The 17,001-nt window shown below is 48.1% G+C and overlaps 2 protein-coding genes across 5 annotated transcripts in view; one reads left to right on the top strand and one right to left on the bottom strand.

Moving 5' to 3' along the window:
- Nucleotides 1–9,269, top strand: part of LOC117867923 (tyrosine-protein phosphatase non-receptor type 11-like) — an 84,321-nt gene extending 75,052 nt beyond the window's left edge. For all 3 annotated transcript variants that reach the window (XM_034753390.1, XM_034753389.1, XM_034753391.1), the window contains exons 10-16: nucleotides 1,763–1,894; nucleotides 2,497–2,651; nucleotides 3,079–3,146; nucleotides 3,984–4,135; nucleotides 4,898–4,995; nucleotides 6,802–6,922; nucleotides 7,806–9,269. In XM_034753390.1, coding sequence (XP_034609281.1) covers nucleotides 1,763–1,894; nucleotides 2,497–2,651; nucleotides 3,079–3,146; nucleotides 3,984–4,135; nucleotides 4,898–4,995; nucleotides 6,802–6,886 — 690 coding nt within the window. In that variant the 3' untranslated portion in view covers nucleotides 6,887–6,922; nucleotides 7,806–9,269. The remainder of the gene's footprint in view (nucleotides 1–1,762; nucleotides 1,895–2,496; nucleotides 2,652–3,078; nucleotides 3,147–3,983; nucleotides 4,136–4,897; nucleotides 4,996–6,801; nucleotides 6,923–7,805) is intronic.
- Nucleotides 9,270–11,142: 1,873 nt separating this feature from the next.
- Nucleotides 11,143–16,319, bottom strand: RNF223 (ring finger protein 223). Of its 2 annotated transcripts, none has more exons than XM_034753393.1 (2): nucleotides 16,025–16,319; nucleotides 11,143–12,574 (listed from the first exon to the last, which is right to left on the bottom strand). In XM_034753393.1, the coding sequence occupies exon 2, from the start codon at nucleotides 12,564–12,566 to the stop codon at nucleotides 11,775–11,777; it is 792 nt and encodes a 263-aa protein (XP_034609284.1). In that variant the 5' UTR covers nucleotides 12,567–12,574; nucleotides 16,025–16,319; the 3' UTR covers nucleotides 11,143–11,774. The 2 variants fall into 2 exon arrangements, with proteins under 2 accessions (XP_034609284.1, XP_034609285.1); XM_034753394.1 differs by lacking the exon at nucleotides 16,025–16,319 and adding an exon at nucleotides 12,930–13,625.
- Between the last annotated feature and the right edge of the window lie 682 nt (nucleotides 16,320–17,001).

The raw sequence follows: 17,001 nt of genomic DNA, 5'->3' as shown, positions 1-17,001 counted from the left end.
AAAAGCCCTAGTGTAGATCCAGTCATACTGGCCAAGTGCTTTTCCCAAAATAGCTAATTTATTAAGGAAAGTGGTAGAAACTGACAACGAAAGCACTCTTGTGCCGGTGTAGGCTGTGTCTGAACTAGAAGACTCTCCCAGTATAACTGGTTGGTAAATTGTTTAGTCAATTGCTTGACCACACTTTGGTGTGGAATGAAATATATTCAAGAGACGAGCATGTTTATTGCTGTAAGCCAATAATAATCTAGTACAGGCAAAAGGTTCTATGCGGTGAAGAAGCTGTCTCGTGCATCATTGTTACATTCACCTTATGCAGAAGGAGTGATCCCAAAGTTGCACCTTTCAGCTGGTATTATTTATCCGATGATTTTACAAGTCACGTATCACTAAAATCCAACCCCTCAATTTGTCCCAGTTCCCTAAGTTCTGTTCCTTCCTTCTTTGTTTTGGATCCTGGCATTTCGGAAAGTGGTCCATGGAAGTACTTCCCTAGATTGTACTAAGACCTCGAACGAACGTGTCTTGATTTTTGACAAGTTTCCTATCTGCTTATGCCAAATGCTTGCTTCAGCAAATGCAAGGTGTTATGGGATATTTAGCATAAGTGAACAGGGTTGTATAAAAAGTATGGGTCGGTTTAAGCTATATAACTGCTATTGTGTGCTTAATGTGTACTGCTCTACGTACGGTGTGGATAATACCTATTGGTAATGTAACTGATGTATATATGCTAGCCCAGCATATATTAGTCAACAGCTAGACCAGCAAACCCTTTCTAGTATAGGCAAGGCCTTAATACGGTACAAAAATAGGGGATTGGTGGGGTTTTAGATGGGATGTTGGCAAGCAGCACCATGCATTGGGATGGCTCCGGCGTCATGGAGTGACCCATGTAACGGCACATGGGACAGCAGGGGGTGCTGCAGGTCAGGACTGAAATGGATTGGCAGAGCTGTGCGCACACAGAATAGGTGTGATATCTAGGGGGAAAGTGACCTTCTGTGAGATTAGCCGCCTTTAGGCATTTGTTCTGCAGGCCAAAAAAGCCTTCCCATCGAGGGTCCCTGGGGGCAACGTGGGTAGGGGGTGGGGATCTCCGCCCCAATCAAACTCTGGATTGTTTAACCTCCTGCAAGTTGCCGCCTCCTTGCTGGAACCATCAGTCGGTTTCTTGCAGGAGGGGTTGGGGAGTGGGGGGTCAGTGCTCTCGGGGTCTCTTCCTGGCTCAGCCACTGTCTCATGGTGTGACCATGGGCAAGTCACTTATCCCAATGGTGCCTTGAATCTCCCTGCCTTTACACTTGTAAAGTGGGGACAGCACTTGGCACTGCTCAGTGTTACTGCACGGGGAACCCCACTGCAGTCAGTGGGATTTCTGGGGGAGGAAGGTGCTATTTATCTGTGGTGAGGGTTCCCCCTAATGTTAGTCATGCACTATGGAAGTGCTGGTGTAACCCACCCCTGCTCGGGGTGGCGCTCTGTCCCCTGCTAGCAGAGGCTGGGTCACACGCCAAGGTTGAGGAATATTCTGCAGCCTTGGTTAAGAGAACTGGGTCCTCGAGTTCAAACAGCAGCAGCCCACGCTTTTAGAATCGGACGTCCCTGCTGCTGCTGACCCAGCCACCAGCATTGAGTTCAACAAGCTCTCGCGGTCCCAGTACAGCAGGCTGTTGGCTGAGCTCTAAAGGAGTTCCCGTCCAGCTCACCGGTCCTGAATGATGAGCAGAGCCCTTCACGGCATTTTCCCCTGTCCCTTCAGAATAAATGTTTCCGCTACTGGCCTGATAAGAACTGCACCAAGGAGTACGGCTACATCTGCGTGCGGATCGTGAGCGAGCGCGAGGCGCAGGGCTACTACCTCCGGGAGCTGGAGATCACGCGGACAGACCGGGTGAGAGGCCTCTCCTTTCTCCTGCTCCTTTTGCTGGGCGTTGGGACTCTCGCTGAGCCGTGGCGGGGGAGAGGCAGCCGGCCTGTAGCTTTATAGCTTTGCGCTGTTGTAGAAATATTTATCTTATTGATGCGGTTCCTCCTGGTATCGCCCCCGGGGTTACAGCTCTTCCGTTCATTTACCCTTTAGCCCCGTCGGGTTCTGGTTGTCGGAGTGCTTCTGGAGGTCTGCATTGCAGGGAATGCTTCTTGTGCGACTGTGCCATTGGTTTGCACTGGGGTTCTGCTGGCTTTGTGAGAGTTTCCCAAACAAGGACTGGTGCAATCAGCATGGGGCAGAACATCCCTGACCTCCCCAGTAAAAGCATCTATCCCTTGCATTTGTCAGCACGCTCCTATTCGCTTGGGTGGCTACACAGATGGGCTCTATCCTAGCAGAATAGTCTCTCTGCCCCATCTCTAGGTTGTATCGACCAGTTTTCTCTCATTGTAAACTCCTTGGGGCAGGGACCATCTTCTTTACGGGGAGAGGGGTGCGTGCACGGTACTGTCTGTGGCACATGGGGGGGTTCTAACCAAGCAACCGGGCTATCTGTCCGACAGGAGGAGCACCCCAGACAGGTAAAGCACTATCAGTATTTCAGCTGGCCAGACCACGGGGTCCCCAACGAGCCAGGAGGGGTCCTCAGCTTTCTGGACCAAGTCAACCGAGCACAGCGAAGCATTCCAGACTCTGGACCGATCGTCGTGCACTGCAGGTACGCACCAGCGATCTGGCAGCCAGCGGGGTTGTCTCGGTGGCCAGTGGGGGCTGTTGCTCACGTGAGCCAATAACGAACAGAGGTGAAATCTGTTACATCAAAGCCTTGAAATGAACCTCCCTTGTCCCCTAGCGTAGTGCCAATACTGAGCACTTCCCTAGGGCTGTTACAGATGGGGTAACCGAGGCAGTGTGTGGCAGAGCCAGGATTAGAACTGGGGAGGTTCCCAGTTCCCTGCCCAGACTACTGGACTACACTTCTCTGAGGACTCTGCTTCGGCAAGTCTTTATAGCAAATATTCCAGGCACCGGCTCTGGTCTTGATGCGCCAATGGAGGGCGTGCACTGAACTGGCTAGTTATATAGGGTCTGGGGAGGCATTTTGGCTTTTCCCACACTGATCCTGCCTTGTCTTCTCTCCCCAGCGCTGGAATAGGACGCACGGGCACTATCATAGTGATTGATATCCTGGTGGATATTATTCACAGGCAAGGTATGGCAACTGATCTGTTCGATTGCATTAGCTTCTCCCTTGTCCCCAGGGTGTTCCCTTTGGTTGCAGAATGGCAGTATAGTCTAACCCAATCCCCCTACAAGTGCAATGAGTTTAAAGATCTCTGGCCAATGGGCTCAGATCGGCAGTATGTCTCTTAGTATGGGCTTTGACCTGAAAATATCTAGAGGGCTGGGGAAAGGCCTCTTACCCCCCTAGAATGTAAAGTTTCCACTTCTGGGCTGGTGGGCAAAAGGGGAATAGTGCTCTGCCTTATGGGGAAGAAATCCATTGCCTCCTGAAACAAGCAAGCGTGCCCAGATGCCCCCAGCATGCTCTGGTTGAAACGGAGGGTGAGCTCTTGGCCTCACTTAGGAAGTTCTGCTATTGGGTGAACCAGCCCCTCTGAAGTCAGAGTGCCTCCTTAAAGCCCTCTTTCCTTATGGAAAGGTGTGGCTCACATCCACCAGCCTCACCAGAAATCATTCCACCAGCCTCACCAGATATCATTCCACCAGCCTCTAGGAGGTAGTGGAGAAGGATCTCCTTTCCAGAAACTCTGTGAGTCATCCTCCAGGGCAATGCAGCCAGGATAGGTTTCTCCATCATGTTCTACAGGAGGGTTCCAGACACCTGCAGATAGGTCGTCCTTCCCTGTTAAACCCTACCAGACTCTTGCAGAAGGGTTAATTTCATGGCTTCCAAGCCTCTCAAAGGAGGTGGGGTCTGTGTTCGGTGAACAGGGGGGGAGGGGAAGAGAAGAGGGAGGGACTGCCTCCCCCCACCTTGCTGAAATCTCACTCAATTCCCGATCCTTTGCTTCTCCCCCTCGAGCAGGTTTGGACTGTGACATAGACATCCCCAAAACCATCCAGATGGTGCGCCGGCAGCGCTCTGGCATGGTGCAGACGGAAGCGCAGTACAAGTTCGTTTACATGGCCGTTCAGCAGTACATTGAGACCGAGCAGAAGAGGCTAGAAGAAGAGCAGGTGGGTCCCGTTCCTGCCCAGGGACGTTAGGCATACGGGTGGGAATTGGCTCACTGGCAGAATCTGGTCTGAACCAACCCTCCCCGGTCAGAACAGCAGATCTGAATGGAGCCGCTTCTCCCTGTCATGGGATGAATCCACATCCTGGACCTGGACACACTGAACGCAAGCGCTAGAAATCTAGATCCAAACCCAGCCTTCTCCAAGCTGCTGAACTTGTGTGTGGATTGACATAGTTCCCAGCTATGGACTTGGAGCCAAATCTAGCTCCCAGGTGTAAACCCAGGGAAGATGGATTTGGGCCCATCTCCGGTTAATAGTGAAACTGGGAGGAATCTTACTGTAAAAACATGGCGATTTCATGAGCCCCAAGTGTGTGTTCATCCATGGAACCACGTGCCCTCCCTGTTAGGACTGGGCTCTGCTGTGCACCAGGAGTAGCTTCTGTGGCTTCCAAACATATATCCCCTGCCTCTGTAGCAAGAGGAAATGCTAGGTGATGCTCTTACGAAGAGAGGCTAGGGGACTGGGGTTCAGGATCATGTCTCTTTCCAGCTCTGCGCACCTCCACTCTTCTCTTCAGCATCTCAGACTTGGGAAGCTGGGCTCTTCCCCAGTGCTGTGGAAGTGTCTGTGGGGAAAACGTCTTCCATTCTTCTAACTTGCCCTCCTTGCTACCTGCCTGTAGGGCAGAAGATCTGCTCTGCAGCCAGTGCCTCCATTCTTGCCTCTGGTGGAAGTTTTATCTCCTTTCTCTTTCAGAGGAATAAGAGGAAAGAGCGAGACTACCTGAATATCAGACACCCTCCTATGGATAAAGCCAGAGCCAAAGGGCAGCCGCTCCCACCACGCGTCTCTGTGTAAGTTTGCGTGGAGGGAGGGAGATTGACGTGACAGGGAGCAGATGGGGCTGAATGACCATAGCCCCCAGTGGCTGCCATCTTTCACGCAGCTGCTTCCTTCCACCTAGGGCCACTTCTAGCGCGCTGGTGGGAGGAGAATGGCTATAACTGGCCATGTAAATATTTATCAAACATAGCAACATCCCAGCCAGCTGGTCTGTCCCATTTTTGCAGCTACCGTAGGGGTGTTCAGTCGGCAATTACTTAAGCCCCTTTTTCTTGGAAATGTCCCGTGAGCCGTGGGAGAGGAAGGAGGGGAGAAGAGTAGCAATAATCTAGTACAAAGCACAAGAAAGAGAGAGCGGGCATGTTGGGGGAGAGGTGGGCGTGAGCCCGGACAAGCAGAGGGCTGAGCGAATAATGTAGTTTTCAGTTCACTGGCAACTCTGAACAATAAAATAAAAATTCATTTGGGGGCTCACAAAACACTGGATTTCAAGCGTGTTTTTAACGTTGAATTTTAAAAATAAAATCTCAGGTGTTCCAATGGAAAAACCGAGGCCGTTGGTTTGGAAAATGTCCAAATGAAACATTTAGATTTTTATTTATTCGTTTAGTATTTTTTCCACCAAAGCAATTTGGCGAAACCAACGTGAATTTAACAAACACTTCCTGGTCCTGAATCTGCATTTTTCACCAGAAAAAAACATTTAGGTCGATAAACGTCATCCAGTTCTGCTGAGGGCCCTTCATGGACGGTAGAAGTTCTACACTGATGTCTCTTGTTTTAGATAGGAGAGTAGTGAGCAGGGAGAATGTCCCATATAAGCAATGGATTCGCCACTACTGGTAACTTTTTTGTTTTAAAGCAGTGGTTTTTCAACCTTGCTTTCATTTGCGGACTCCTAAAAAAAAAATTTCAAACACAGGTGCGGACCCCTTTGGAAATCTGACATAGTCTGTGGTTCCCCGGGGGTCTGTGGACTGCAGGCTGAAAACCACCGTTTTAAAGAGATTCTCTAGTTCAAAAGGAATGACTTTGGGGCAGTTCTGACCTGTGCTATGCAGAAGGTCAGACGAGAGGGTCACAGTGGTCCCTTCTAGCCTTGGAATTTGAGTGGGAGGGGCAGGGTTTGAGTAACTCCACTCACTCATCCAACATGGACCTGCTGGGCTGATGGCACCTGTCTAAATGTTGAAAATCGTGGAGGTTTCACTTGGAGTTCTTGGCTGCGTTTGAATCTGTAACTCTAAATGAATCTCCGGGTGAAGGTAGGGAGGGATCGCAGGTGGGACAAAGCCAAAGAAAACTCTTCCCTCCTTGCTGAATATTGCATATCACTCATTGTTTCACAAAGTCTGGGCTGGATTTCAAGCAAAGTTTGGGGTTACTTGGATCTGGGATTTTGGTTGGACCCATTCTGAACAAGAAAGTTGGTTTGCAAAAATCAGATCTGGATCCAGGTTCCTATCCACCTCCCCCCAGAAAGTCCATTGTTTTGGCTCAGTCCTATCTTTAGACATATAGGAAGTATCGGTGATATTCTCACTCAGATCACGTCCCAGTGTGGCATGCATATATAAAGGCTTGCATCTTGGATGAATGTTCAGGGCCCAGCCTGGGTGTGCATTAAATGTCTGAGGGGCAGCAGGCATGAAGTGTGTGGGTGTGAATAGGCAGCGGGTAATTCCCAGTCTTGCCATTTACAAGGCTGTGGGGGGGGAAGGCTTGGAATTTTGTTCAAGGGCCCCCAGGCAACCTGCTCTGGGGAGGGAATCCAGAGTAAGAGGGTTACTCACAGCAGGCTTTGTGCATCTTTCCAGGGTCGATGATGACTCTGCCTCCGTCTACGAGAACCTGAACATCAAAAACCCCAAAGTTTCAGGGATGAATAATGCAGGGAGATAAAGGGGCCGGAAGGGGAGCTGGATGGAGGCTGCACAGGTACGTTCATTCTCAGAGGTTGGCACTAAACCCTTCCAGGAGTCTGTTGGCTCTGGTCCCTGTTTGGCCTCATACATGAAGTGCATGGCCCCATCTACCCAGGGAAAACTATCTATGTCCTGGGTCAGTTTAACAGACCTTAAAAATGTTTGTGCAGCTCCTGGGCAGTGCCCAGCTAGTGATGGGGTGGGGAGAAATGGGGCAAGACTTGAAAGAATTATTATTATTATTATTATTATTATTTTTTTTTTTTTTGAAAACTGCCTTAGAATGAGACCCACAGTGCGAGCTGAGGCTGTTTTCCTAGTGTACGGTATCAAAGGGGTAGCCATGTTAGTCTGGATCTGTAAAAAGCAACAGAGTCCTGTGGCACCTTTAAGACTAACAGATGTATTGGAGCATAAGCTTACGTGGGTGAATACCCACTTGGTCAGACGCATGCTCCAATACATCTGTTAGTCTTAAAGGTGCCACAGGACTCTCTGTTGCTTTTTCCTAGTGTAGACTCTGAGGGTATGTCTACACTGTAGTCTGGTGGGATTGCAGCTTGAGTAGACATACCTAGGCTGGCATGGCTACAAATAGCCATGTAGATATGGTAGCATGGACTTGAGTGTGGGCATCCAGAACCCTGGGTACCTACTTGTGTTGCTGAAAGCCCTGCCACCACATCTACACTACTGGCTTTAGTTCTGCTAGTGCAGGTATGTCTGCTTGAGCCTCAGTCACACCTCCAATTGGATCCCAGAGTGAGAGAAACATACACGTGCGTACTGGGAGCATCGTCGTGTGTGTGTGTGTGTGTGTGTGTGTGTGTGTGTATGTCACTCTGTTATACATAATAGCTGACACCTTCTCTCTCCTCTCTTGTTTTGGGTTTTAGGATTTACAGTGTTCACGTCCACACTTTCCAAGTTCTGTCACCGCTGCCTCCCTCTACCCTCGTGCCCCCCCCCCCCCCCAAACCCCTTCAAGCACCTTGGATCCAGCGAGGAACCAAAATGCCGAAAGCATCTGAGCAGGACAGAGTGCGCGCCTCAGGAACACGCCTCAATCTAACTTATTCACGGGAGCGACCTTTTCCGTCCCTTTTTCACATAGGCCGATATTTATGTGCAAGTGCCTCTGGATGGTCGTAGGGTGTAAAAGCTCAGTTTTAAAAAAAAAGTTGTTTAAAATTTAATTTAATTTTTAAAGAAATTGATTTTGTAAAAAGTTAAAATAAAATGACGACATGTGTAGGAGCTTTGCCTGCTCCGGACAGTCACCGGGGGGTTGCTGCACTTCACGGCTTCATGAGGTTGGTGGTTTCTCAGCTAGAGGTGTTTAAACTGAATCTTGGGTTAACTCTACTGCCATGGAAGTGATGGACTGGGCATGTGGACTGGCCCTAGGTACGGTGCAAATAACCACTGTGTAAATGCCCTCCGCCCTCATTCCTTTAGAAAATGCACCTCCTTTCTGCTGTGCTAGGCTTGGGCACCTATGCAATCTGCCAAAGTGCCTAGCTCCTGACCCTGGAGCAACCCCTGCTATTGCAGCATGCAGAGAAGCAGTGTGGTGCAGTGGACTTGTCTGTCTGGTAGCAAAATCCCCGTGCTGCACGCTTACTAGATTCTGACACGCACATGAGTAGGGAGCCTGCGTTCGAACCCTCATCTCCACCAACACAGGCCTCTGCTGCGGGAGCTAAGAGATCTCCCGTAGCTGATGGTAAAAGCAGTAGGGAGGCAACTTATCTGTGTGCTCAGCAACCAGAAGGCAACATCACATGTATCCTCAGCACATTAGGGCATAGCGTTCTGCTGGGTTCCTGACTCTGTCGCTGTCTTGCAGGATGCCCTGCGTTAATTCACCCAAGTTTGTATGCTGCGCCTAATGCTATGTATACAAAATAGGGGAGCTGTGGGCAATGGTTAATATTTGTACAGCACCGCGAAGAAGAAAAGAGAGCGCGCTTTGGAATGTTAACATTCCAGCTTTGTTCACGCACCTCAGTTTTCACTGGCTCCGCTCTGCCAAAGAATCTCCTTTCTGCCGGACTCCTTGCTATGCAGGGTCTGAATGCCAGGGCCGAAACCAGGAGAGCTTGTCTTGGGCAGCTGTTAATGGGGGGGGAAAAGAAACGTTCTTCCTTGTCTGTGTGGGATAACGGATGTGCGGGGCAATGGCATTAGCTCTCAGTGCTGGAGTTGCTGTTCTCCCCAGGCACTGCAGGGGTTGAACAAAGAGTACACCGATGGAACGGGGCTGTATTTACCGGCTGGCATCTTCAGTCGTTTGTCACAGGGACAAGAAAACAGTTTATTTTTATTGCACTTTTAATAAATGTTGAATATTCTAAAGGTTTTTTTTTCCTTTTTAAGCTTTTGAAATGCTTGTGAAAGTGACCGATGAGCATTTGAAAGGGGGTAGGATGCCAGCGGGTGCCAGGCCTCTCCTAGCCGAAAAACCTGCTTCTCTTACACCCCGACCAGAGTCCCGCTCAAGTGGCCCAAACGGTTTTGGGCTAGCTCTGAACCAGCAGCTTCTGCACGAGCCTCTGTAGCCCATTACCAGTTCTCCCAAAGCCATCCCGCCCCTCCAGCTTTCAGTGTGGCAGCAGGCTGGGAAGTGAGGGGTATTAAATGCTGCAAGGGGGATGTATGTGTGTCGAGTGTCAATACGGTAAATCAGTGGGAACGGATGTGATGGTGGCAGGTGGACGGGTTCAGCCTGGGCTGTTTGTAGAGGGAAGTCAAATGAGCATATGGCAGTCAGATGTGCGTACAGTGACAAAGGAGCTAGCTACGACTCTGAGGAGAAGGAATGTGACGGGGGCTTTGAGGCAATGCAGGCACTCGTCATCTGGCGGCTACTGATGAGACTTCAGTGGTAGTCTGCTGCCGGGATGGACAAGATCACCCAAGAGAGTCCCTGGCAACCCAAATGGTTCGGACAAACACTGTTAAAAGCTCTGGGTCCAGCAGCCAGGGAACTGGGCTGGACAATACCAGCCTTCTAAGGCTTGCTATAAATTGGCAACCTATTGAATCTGTTGCAGCAGCCAGGACCCTGCTGAAATCCTGCCTGGCAAAGTTCCTGTGCCACCGGCTGCAGCATGCTCTCCTATTCCAATCCCTCTTTACAGCTTTGATGGCAAGAGGAGAGATGAGCGGTGGGGTCTGCCTTTTCCTCTCTCCAGCTGGAAACAACAAAGGACGACCAGCCCACAAAATGAACCTTCCCCCTCCGTTCAGGTGGCTGCAATAAGATGACCAGAGAGAGACTGCAGCAGAGGTGCTGAGGGTGGGGGAGTGTAGTTGCAAGCTGATGATTAGTGTAAACATTTATTACTTAGTGCCCAGCTGGATACAATAAGCCAAGCTAGAGCCACAGTAGTGCTCGGAGTGCTGGATTGATGCAGAATTTGGGGAAATGCAATTAGCATCTGAGCTGGATTTTAAGCTTAACACCCCTAAATCGCACCTAGAAGAAGGAGCAAAGTCATGGAGTTAACGTCTGCAGCCAGTGCCACCTATGTAAAATGTACAAAGCATCTAAATACTATTACAACACTTGCCTCTAATGCTGGCTAGGTTAAATTATTCTCTTAAACCGCATTATCAGGTCACTTTAACAATGGCGAATTGTTCACTGAGCCCCTCGTGTTCGAGCAATGCAGAAGTCATCCCGTTAAATACATAGTTGGAGCAACTGCCCCATGTCTTCCCCTAGTGGTTTTAAAGGGGGTCAGTATTAGTTATGGAGCTAGACTGACATTTTTGTGATGTCTAGGAGAATGATCTAGCTTTTCTCTTGTATGTCAGCTACTACATTTTAAGTTGAACTGCAAAATTCTCTGTGAAATGGTAATCCCTGGGAGGGCTGGTTTTTTTTGGGTTTTTTTGCATGTTAGAAATAAACTACTCCCTCCTGCCCCCTGTTTGTTTTTGAATTAAAAAAAAAAAAAAGTGGCCAAGCTAAATATTAAGCAGAGATGGCTTTGCAACAAAAACATGCAGAAATTTGTATTTTTCTAAGAACCTCATTTGCGGGCAGTTCCACAAAAAAATGACAGAACTTTAAAGCACAAGTGCCTGGCCAGGAGAGGTGAAAATTCACAATTTTCTTTTCACACCTTCGGCATGGTCTTCTCTGAGCTGAGTCTTGTTCTGCTGACCAGAGTACAAAGCTAGTACTAGACCCAAAGACCAAGCAGAGGCAGGTCACCCCCACCTCCAGCAATAGTTTAATACTAACAAAATATACAGTTGAAATGTTTAATAAAGCACATTGTATAAAATTAAATATGGTCACTTTATAGACACAGCTTTCGCATGCTTCTTTCCAAGGACTGATGGATTTCTATCCCTTAGAAATAATCACATCTAGACTTTTTCACAGTGTTGTCGGTTTCCAAGAAAATAACCCTTCCCTTAGCACTTCCTTTCCATCGGTGAGTCGAAAGGGCCAAGGCCATTCACAGCTGTGTCTTTATGACAACAGCCCCACACTTTGAGGCACATGCACCTTTCCTGGGAAGCAGCAGTCCTAGAAATATGCCCTTTGTGCAAGTCTTTAAGGCTCCGTTATCTATGTAGCGTTTAGGATGACTAGAGATTTAGGTGAAGCAGTGGCTTAAGATACGGCTATGCACAACCCCCCGCCCCTTTGCGTTGGCGGAGTTGTGTGAAAGCAAGGGGCTGGATTAACAGGCTGTTCAGGTGACGTTCAAAGTGCATAGGCGGAGCAGTGTGTAGGCCGAGAACGGGCTGCTACAGCTTGGCAGTGAGGTAAGTTGGCGAAGTCCAGTAGGCAGCAGCTTGATCTAGCTCCTTGGCATGGGCAGCCTTTTAAATGCCAGCTCTTGCTAGCGCGAGGGGGGGCTGGTCCCGGGCGCTGGCGGGGTTGTATACATAACCGGAACAGGGTTTGGCCTGTTGAATGTAACCGGCCTTGTGAAGCAGCGGAGGTTCCCAGTTTTCAGGGCACACTGCACCGGCCACAGAATGATGCACAGCAGAATGATGACCAGGGCCGAGAGGAGGACGATGCGTTTCCAGTCGTCGCACATGGCACAGCGGGACAGCCTCCCAGCCATGCCCTCTGTCGGCGTCACGGGGGGATTGGGCTTGCTCATGGCCACGTCGAGGCAGATGCATGCGTCGGGATCTTCTGGGTCCTGGGATGACTGCCTGCAGCACAGCTTGCTGCCTTCCATCCACACCACCTTCTCCCGTTGGTATTCGGCAGGCAGGGTGGACAGGAGCTCCTGGCTGGTCTGGAGAGCCGGAGGGCCCTCAAGGGGGATCTCTGTGAGCTGTCTGCAGAGGGGGCAGGGCAGCTGGTCCTCAACACGGGGCTGGGGCAGTGCCGAGGTCAAGCGGGCCACGCATTCCAGACAGAAGACGTGCGAGCACCGGAGCAGCTTGGGTGTCTTGAAGCTGTTGTCATAGGTGTTGAAGCAGATGGAGCACTCGATGGGGGAGGTAGGTTTGGGGGAGGCAAGACTGGACGTTGGGGAGCTGAGCTTCCTGCCGTCAGTGGGGGAGGTGACTACGATGGGGCTAATAGGAATGGGGATTTCATCCGGAGTGGCAGGAACGGGGCTGGTGGGGGAATCTGGCGTCTCGGTGCGCCGCATTTGGGGGAAGCACAACATGACCGACCCTGAGGAGACAAACAGAGCAGTGTCAGAAGCTAGATAAAGAGGGTGGGAAAGACCCTTTAACTTCTGTTACATTTTCCCAAGACCTTAAAGGGAGACTAGTCCTATGCTCCCTTGAGAGCTGCAATTCTAGCAGAGCTGAAATCACTGTTGGTAGATATGAAAATAAGACACCTCTTCCCCAAGTCCGCAATCCTCATCCAGAAAGTTTGTGTTGGGACAGAGACACGCCACCAGCAGACCACAGCCTAAGCCAGCATCAGGCCAAAACTTTTCCACCACAGCCACGGGGAGAGAGTTTACAACGGCCGTCTCCCCCGCATACCTCCCACTGCCAACAAAAACCAAAACACATACCCCAAGTGCCGCTTCCCATAATCTGAGAAGGGAGGAGAAGAGCAGAAGATTCCATGAAGTCAACTAGGGACTTTGCTATGCCAATCTATTACCCTGGGAGGCGCTCAGGTATTACGGGTGATGGGCACCAGTGAAAAAGCCTAAGATAAATAGATAAATTGTATTCATTGATACAGTGCCCCAATGGGCGAATAGAACATCCCCTCCAGCTGATGGTCAGCACCACCAACCAGGTGCCTTCACGCTTGCCTGAGTGTCCTCTCCAGCATGCCCTCCATGGGAGTTGAGGGCACCCAGGTGCTTTGCAAGATCTGGTCTATCCTCTGCTCCCTCCTCCCCCACAGGAAGGAGGGGAAAAAAAAAAAAAAGCTTACCTGCCTTGCAACCATGACATGGAAGAAAAGTTGCCTAAGGAAATTCCCTCAGGTGCCAGAGTGGGGAGAATTTTCCACTGAGCTATTTCCTTATTGTCCTATTGCTACCTCACGGGGAAGCTGCTTCTGTCTTGTCATCCACGCTGACTGAAAGTGCCAGCCTGCCTGTAGCTACGCGATGCCATGGTGCTTTCTGTCCACAAGGACATCTGAGAGCGAGTGGGAGCTCTGGCACCGAGTGCTAATGCTGCCAGGGTGGCAGCAAGTTAATTCACAACCTCAAATGGAGTCACTCCAGATGGAGTGTGTAAACCTGGTCTCCCCGTTTGAGGCTATGGTCTCCATGACAAGATGGCAGCTAGCTACCTTGACTTATGGGGCATTTAAAAGTTTGTCCTGGAAAGTAGACATTTTAATTGGAGGGTTCCCTCGTAAATGCCTGGGAAGCATTCATTTCCGACTAGTCGCTGAACCGGGTGAACCTGTTTGCTTGGCTTTGAGAAACGGATGGCATATGGATGACATGCCAGGGGTGTTCAAAGCACAACCCTAATAGCTCCTGAGTCACTCCAAGGGTAGTTCACCAGCCTTGGGCAAGAATCTCCTCATCTTATGCAATGCAAGAGGCTAACTTTAAGCTATTGAAAATCCTGCCTTGTTCCTCCACGTCCGTAAGTAAGTGTGTGCATGTTTCCCTCTCGCTATCATGCAGGAAATAAAGTCCTGCTCTGTTACAGCTCATCTTGCGAGAGCTGAAGCTAATTTTAGGTACCCAGATTATGCACCTATGAGCTAAAACCTGGTCACTTAATGAGGATAATTTAGCTCATCAGTGGGGGCACTGTTTCTCCCCCACACACATGTGCACACCACCACTTCTTAATCTTAGAGTTACCTAGTAAAGCCCTGATTCTACAGGTCACCTGGTGGCTCTTGTTAATATCTGCCAAGGCTCTTCAGCAAATCCTACCATCATTTTACTACTTTTGGGGCAACAAAACTTGAAGCTGGCATGGTTTCTAGTTCCATCACAACCCTTTTCAAACTGTTCACAAACCTGGGCCCAGTTTGGAGAGAACTTGGGGCAGATTTCCTGGCTTTTAATCAAAATCACACAAACTTTGTGGGTTCTCAAAATTCCATCACTTTCAGCGTTTGGGGCACAAGGATTGAGAACCCACATGGACACATGATGCAGTAGGGTGTTTGCACCAGCCTCAGCGATGAAATCGCTGAGTTCTGCATGACTTAATATGGCCTGAAGCCTAAAACGTTTGGTAAAGAATTTTTACTAGTGCTCCACAACAGTCATTGCAGAATCAGTAATAACCCAGACGCTCCTGGTAGTTAATCAAATCCTAAGAAAAATAATTACTACTTTTATAAAGGAGTGTAATTTAGTTTTATTGATTCAAAGATATAGGAATGACATTCTTTTGAGTTGCTCTTGAATTACTCCTATGAATCTGACAGCAAAGCCCATAAATATATTTAAAATAATCCCATGCATTAGTAAGAATGGTATTACTTTGGCATAAACACGAAACCTTCCAACTAAAGGTAGTCAGGACCCAGCATTTTATATTTAAAGTCATACACATATGAAGAAATCTAATTTATAAGCTAGTATCAGTTGATTGCCCCAGAATACAGTAAAAAAAAAAAAAAAAAAAATCATGGGTTAAATGTTTAGGTTGAGAATTTGAGATCAGCCTAGGGGATTTTGATGCCTCTTAGTTTTAACAGAAAATGTGTTTAAACCCTATAGATGGCTTTAAAAATCTAACCATTAATGTTCATCTCGATTGATTGAAAATAATAATCTTTGTTCTTTTTAGACTCCCTGTTGGAAACTAAAACAAAAAGTTAGAAATAAGAAATGTTGTCCAAATTGTCACTGAAGGTGTCAGTGCACGTGGATGGATAAAGGATGCTCTGAGGAGTCTCTCCTCACCAACATTCTCTCTGCATCATGGACGACTTGTACGAGAGATGAATGGGATGGGGGAGGGCACTGGACTGGAAGTCAGGACACCTGGTTTCTATTTTTTTGTTCTGTCCTCACCTGCTATATATCCTTGGACTTTCCCCCCCTTCTTTCTCCTTCCTTTGTCTGTTCTGTCTATTTAGTATATACGCTCGACAGGGCAGGGACTGTTGCTTATGTATTCGTACAGCACCTAGCACAGCAGGACCCAGATTGCTACTGGGGCTTCTAGGAGCTACTTCTGTACAAATGATAAACAACAATCAGAACTCAAGATGTAAAATGAGAGAGGAGGGAGGAGACCCAATAGCAAACCTCTGGGTTGTACACTGAACAGAATTGATTAAAAATATTTTATTGCACACCTGTGACACTGAAAATAATCAAACAGTGAGCCAGAACTTCTGCTGGTTTAAGCTGGCATCACCCCATAGGCTTTAATAAAGCAATGCCCATTTGCCCCAGAATGTTGTTCGAAGTTTTCCATACACCTTTTCCACTTCAGTAAATAAGTGAATCATGAAAGAAGACACAGTAACTCATCAAATTCAAAATCACTTGCCTATTTCAGGCTGTTGCAAAAAGCTAATTTCTTTCTTGACCATAAAACTAAGACAAAGAAAACACAGTGGCCACTAATGCTGTGTAACCCAATTCCCCAGTGCCACCTTTAACTCCAAGCAACTGAATGCAGAGTTAAGAGCTATATAACTGAGATTGAAGTCTATAATTACCTGTACAGAGTGCTGTTTAGCAGGTGAAAAGCATGTTCTCTCTTGATTTCTATCCCTGATGTGTCTCCTCCTCAGAGGATGTGTTTAGTCTCAGCTCTTTTTATTTATAAGTTGTCTCTGTTTGTCTTCTGATATCCAAGTCCCCTGGTAGTTTGTGGATAAGTTTCCAGGTGAGGTTGATCTGGTAGGGTGAATGATCTCCCGCTGCTCCAAGTGTATGTGTGAGTGTCCTGCCTCTGTTACTCAGGTGTCTTTTATACCTTCCTGTCTGGAGGTGACTTACCTGCATCACCTGGCTTTTCCAATTATAAGTGAATCATTCCATTGACTGCGAGAACATTTCCACTAGGGGGCAGTTTCTCTTTTGACAAACAAAGAAGGTCATTGGTGAGAAATAGGGTTCCAGCAATACCTGCTCGTTCACTGTATGTAGTATTTTGCTGTTTATAGAATCAGATTATGGGAAACACCTATTTGCTTATCTTCTCCACTGTGTCTGTGCAAGCCTGTTCTCTCTCTAGTATGTTTGTCTAGCGCTTTGTCTGGTCTGGTTTAGTCTAGTTTTAAGTAGTTCATGTTAAATACATCTCGGCTTACAATTCCATCAGAGAGGATAATAGACTTTATGAAAAAAATATTCTCTGTGTTAGTAAGTCTAGCAAATTTTAGGAAGGGGAATGATTTTTTTTTTCCTGATTCTTCATTCAGCACAAATTACTTGAAATCATTTTGGATCTGTAGAAAGAAAGGGACCATCCCCAGACTTCCAGTGAGAGATGGGATATTTTGGCATTCACCTGCCTTGATCCTGGTTGGAAAAAAGTGTTTTTTTGTTTTAATGGAAATGCCCTGCTAGAAGTTAACGGAGCATGATAAACCTCTCCATAGGTTCAGTGAACTGTCCTATAAAATGTATATGCTTGCTAGAGAATTCTATAGGATAGCTCAAAATAATCCTTTAGAAAGAATCTCATTCT

This window comes from Trachemys scripta, chromosome 19 (genome assembly GCF_013100865.1).
Source record: "Trachemys scripta elegans isolate TJP31775 chromosome 19, CAS_Tse_1.0, whole genome shotgun sequence".
In the NCBI taxonomy this organism is placed as follows: domain Eukaryota; kingdom Metazoa; phylum Chordata; order Testudines; family Emydidae; genus Trachemys; species Trachemys scripta.
Note: the sequence above shows the minus strand (reverse complement) of the source record. Positions and strands in the feature narration are given on the sequence as shown.

What these genes read in the sequence shown, in the direction of transcription:
- RNF223 (XM_034753394.1), bottom strand. Translation starts at nt 12,984, where the DNA reads ATGGAATCTTCTGCTCTTCTCCTCCCTTCTCAGATTATGGGAAGCGGC. An exon ending in TATGGGAAGCGGCACTTGGG is followed by an intron (nt 12,575 to 12,929) that starts GTATGTGTTTTG and finishes TTGTCTCCTCAG; the next exon opens with GGTCGGTCATGTTGTGCTTC.